Below are 4397 nucleotides of genomic sequence, written 5' to 3' on the forward strand. Positions count from 1 at the left end.
CTCTCCCCCCCGCTGATCATCTACTGCCCTTTGCGTTCTCTCATGAGACCTACATCTCCCGGTGGAAAGAAGTGAGTACACACACACCGTTTTTTTTGCTTGGGCAACATCCCTCTAATAAGCCTCATGTCTCTCACTGCATCCTCTACTCTGAGCCTCTATAAATCTTTGCTCTCAAAACTTACAGGAAGAATGACAAGTAAATAAATAAATGAAAAACATTCAGTGGGTGTACCAGATGCCTGAGGGCTTTCCAAGCAAAGGCCCAAGGAAAGCCAGGAAGATGCGGCAGAACAAGGGATGCTCTTAATGAGATAGCTGGATGCACACTGACCTGCTTTAAGCTGGCTTTTCATAAGCTGCGTCTGGGTTCCCTCCCCACAGTCAAAGAGCCAGCACTCGCCCTCACACCGCAGAACCAGAGCAGAGGCACCCCGGGTTGGGGATGGGTATGCCGCGCCTGTCCCCAGAAACGTCACATCCATGGACATCTTCTACCCTGCAATGGAAAGATCACCTAGGCGTTATTGCACATCACTGCTCAAAATCACCAAAAACGGGTTCCCCAGAGACTAACTGTTATTTAGGGCAGTGAAACTATTCTACTGCGTGATGCAGTAGAGATAGACATCATCATTATACATTGGTCAAAACCCACAGAATGCACAACTCAGAGTGAATGAACCCTAATGTAAACTTCAGTCAGTAATAATGTATCAATGTTGGCTCATCAGTTGTAACAAACATACCACACTACTGCAAGATGTTAACAACAGGGGAGAGGAGTCGGGAATATAGAGGAACTTTGTACTTCCCAACCATTACTTCTTTTTAGTCCTTCTAGTAAACAATAAACAGGAATCACCACTCTATTTGAGGTTCTGACATGGGATTTAGTTACATTTACTAAGTGGTACGCCTGGTGCCCACCATGATGAGCCCTTCTCTGAATGATCATAAATAGAGCAATGCTCTACAGCATTTTCAACCAGTGCACGGTGGCACACTGGTGTGCTGCAAGAATTTTTTAAAAATGCAATACTTATTTAGTCAGGGGTATTGACTAAATCTTCCCCCTTAGATTGTCAAAAAAAAAAAATGACAACAGCCAACACAACAATAGCCATCCAGTGTGAATGAATCAAAATTATACCTATTTTTTTATTAAATCAGCAAAAGATATATTTTTTGGTGTGCTGCAGAGTTTTAGTAATTAGTTTGTAAACCATGAGATGAAAAAGGTTGCAATTGCTGCTCCGCAGCACTATAGCCGACGTCGCCACGTGAAAGCCTCACTCCTCTAAGTAACAGGGTCCATGCTGGTCAGGATCTGGGTTGCTGCTCTAAGTGATCAGCAATAATCTGCTGAGTGTGTAGATTTCTGCCATCTCCTGGCATCTCTTTTTCTTTTCACTGTTTCTGGGCACATCTGCCATCGCTGCTATACTTCTGTGATGGGAGATGTGCATCTAATAGAATAAATGAGAATAAACTCAAACTTGTACATAAACAATCATAGTTCACCCATACTGAGGGCTGGGAGCAAAAAAAAAAAATACTTCATTTTAAGAAAAAAATACTAAGATAAGAACATCTGATAGAGAGCTGGATAAATATACAAAATTGTCAATAACTTCTCTCAGTCTTAGCAATAACCAGATAAAAATAGAAACGGGAAAGATCTCATTCACAAGAGAGAAAAAACTTATAAAATCACTATAAATAACAGGAATTAAACAGGCTCTAAAAGACCCAGATGCACATTAAATCTCTTAATAAGACTTAGTATCACAGAAATGTTCATTTTTTCATAATTAGTATAGATATACTTAATGCAAATTCTGTCAGACTTCCAGTGACAGTAATCTTGGAACAAAAACAATCCAAAGATGGGAGAAAATAACGTCTGAGAATGAGCAAGAAAATTACATAAAACAGTAAGTAGGGAATTACCTTTCTAGATATTATACTTACTATACTAGGTAAGTGGGTATACTATAATTAAGAGAATAATATTGGCACAAAAAATAGAGGTGAAAGAGAAGGAATAGTCTAAAATAAATCTGGGAATTTATGGGAATCAATATGTAACAAAAGTGTAAAAAGGGTGACATTTAATAAGCAGCACTGATATAAATGGCTATTTTTGCAGAAAAAAGGAAAGCAAGATATTCACTTTGCACTGTACATAAAAATATATTCCATGAGGTTTAGAAATTTAAATGTAAGAGGTCCAATAAAATATGTATAAAAATATTAGGAGAAACATGTATATAATTTGGGGATTGGAAAAGCCCTTTTCAGCAAGACAGGAAATTCAGAAATTTCAAAAAAAAAAAAATAGACGTTTTCACTATATATAAACTTTCATATATCAAGACTCAGAGTCAAAGGACAAAAAAAAAAGGCACCTGGAGAAAACTATTTACACTGTATGATAAAGAGTTAATGCCCCTTGAAACAAATTCAAAATACCAAACATCTGATAGACAAAATACACAAACAAACAAAAACCCAAACCAAAAAACTGATACAATAGATAAATGGATATATACAGGAAATTCACAGAAGAAATCTAAACAACCAATAAGCATGAAAAGTGTTCAATCTCCAGGTAGAGGAAATGCAAATTAAAGAAATGAATACCATTTTCCCCACATCCGCTGGCAAATATTAATGCCAGCTAGTGCTAAACAGAACAAGATTGGCATTCATATGTTACGAGTGGACTGCTATTATGCTTTGGGAGAGTAATCTGGCAATATATATTACCAATAATAATGATGCTGTTAATAACAACACACTAACCCAACACTCCCATTTTTGAGAATCTACTCTACAGAAATAAAGGACTTATGTGTAATGGAGTTTATTGTGGTACGTTAAAGGCGGCTAAAATTTGGAAGCAAGCTGAAAAAAAAATCAATAGGGAAACAATTGAGTATTTTATTATACAGTCATGCCATGAACTATTTGTTCTGCAGCTAAGTCAGGTCTGTAACTCTTGTCCTGAAGGGATGACAGTGAGAAAATTTACAGATGGTGATGGTATGATCTCATTTTCATAACCATGTCCAAAACCCCCACATTTATATGAGACAGAGAAAGTCTGGTGTGGAGGATACACACCACATTGTTAATACCAGGGGTGACTAAAATGGAGAGGGGGACTAAGGTTTCTGGGGTTTTGTTTAGCTTCTATATTTGTTACATAGTTGCTTAGAGTTGCAGCTCAGAGGCCTTGCAGCGGCAGGCGGGGAACATTGGAGTCCTCCTTCACTGAAGCAAGCAAGCCTCATGTTAGTTTCAAGCTGCCTGGCTGCTGGCCGCCATCTTGACTGGCAGTTAATTTGCATAATGCCCTGATTAGCCAATGGGAAGGGTAGCGGTTGTACGCCAATTACCATGTTTCTTTTTTATTAGATAGGATATAAGAAAATTTCTTTAAAAGTGATTATTTTTTTAAAAAATGTGTCATATGGCTGAACATGGTTTTCAAACTACAATTCACCTAATCTTCCTTTCCATTGGGGATACAGTCTGCTCCCCCGACTTCCCCCCACCCCCCTCACACACACACCTTACACACACAGATGGTACATCTCTCTACCCCACACACAAGCCTTTAGGTTACTGCTAGTGTCCCTTCCACATGCTACTCCACACTTTCACTTCCAAGATCAAACCTTCCACTGATAATTAAGTAGTTTAATCTGCAGAGGTTTCCTATTAGATTGCAGCTTGCAAGACAGATAAGAACAAAACGAAAATTAAAAAAATTAAAAGCTAATAAATACAGGAGGAATAAACTATATATATAAAAGCCTAAGCAACCATCGCAACCAAACAGATGACCGAACAGGCTGCGTGGGGCGACCAGGCCAGCAGGGGGGTTAGTGAGGGACGACCAAATGACTAAGCAGCATGTTGCAAAGATGGCAGTGCCCACAGCCAATAAGGAGGGGATATGCTTATTGACCGCCATGCCCTCAAAGATGGCAGTGCCCACAGCCACAAGATGGCGGTACCCAGTCCCCTCAGCCCTGCTAGGGCGGAAGGTGGAAGCAAGGCCAGGCCCACCCCCAGGAGGCCTGGCATACTCCGCGTGCCTGCCTCCGGAGACTCCCAGTCCCCTTAGCCCTCTAGCTGCCCAGGGCCGGCCCGAGGCTCAGGTAACCAGGGCCAGCTGAGGCTTGCGCTGCTGGCAGTGGCAGCAGCAGAGGTGTGATGGGGGCATCGCCTCCCGCCCTAAGGGCTCCCAAACTGTGAGAGGGGGCAGGCCGGGCTGAGGGGCCCCCCTCCAGGGCATGGATTTTCATGCACCGGGCCTCTAGTAGAATATAATCACTTTGCAATCCCTAAAAATAATGGATCTAGGCCAGTGGTATATAACCCTG

At 41.0% G+C, this 4397-nt stretch overlaps 1 protein-coding gene across 1 annotated transcript in view; it reads right to left on the reverse strand.

The window, feature by feature from the left end:
- Positions 1–562, reverse strand: part of ELAC1 (elaC ribonuclease Z 1) — an 8262-nt gene extending 7700 nt beyond the window's left edge. The window contains exon 1 of the mRNA XM_015563817.1: positions 335–562. Coding sequence (XP_015419303.1) covers positions 335–491 — 157 coding nt within the window. The 5' untranslated portion in view covers positions 492–562. The remainder of the gene's footprint in view (positions 1–334) is intronic.
- Between the last annotated feature and the right edge of the window lie 3835 nt (positions 563–4397).

This window comes from Myotis davidii, unplaced genomic scaffold, assembly GCF_000327345.1.
Source record: "Myotis davidii unplaced genomic scaffold, ASM32734v1 scaffold378, whole genome shotgun sequence".
Taxonomy (NCBI): domain Eukaryota; kingdom Metazoa; phylum Chordata; class Mammalia; order Chiroptera; family Vespertilionidae; genus Myotis; species Myotis davidii.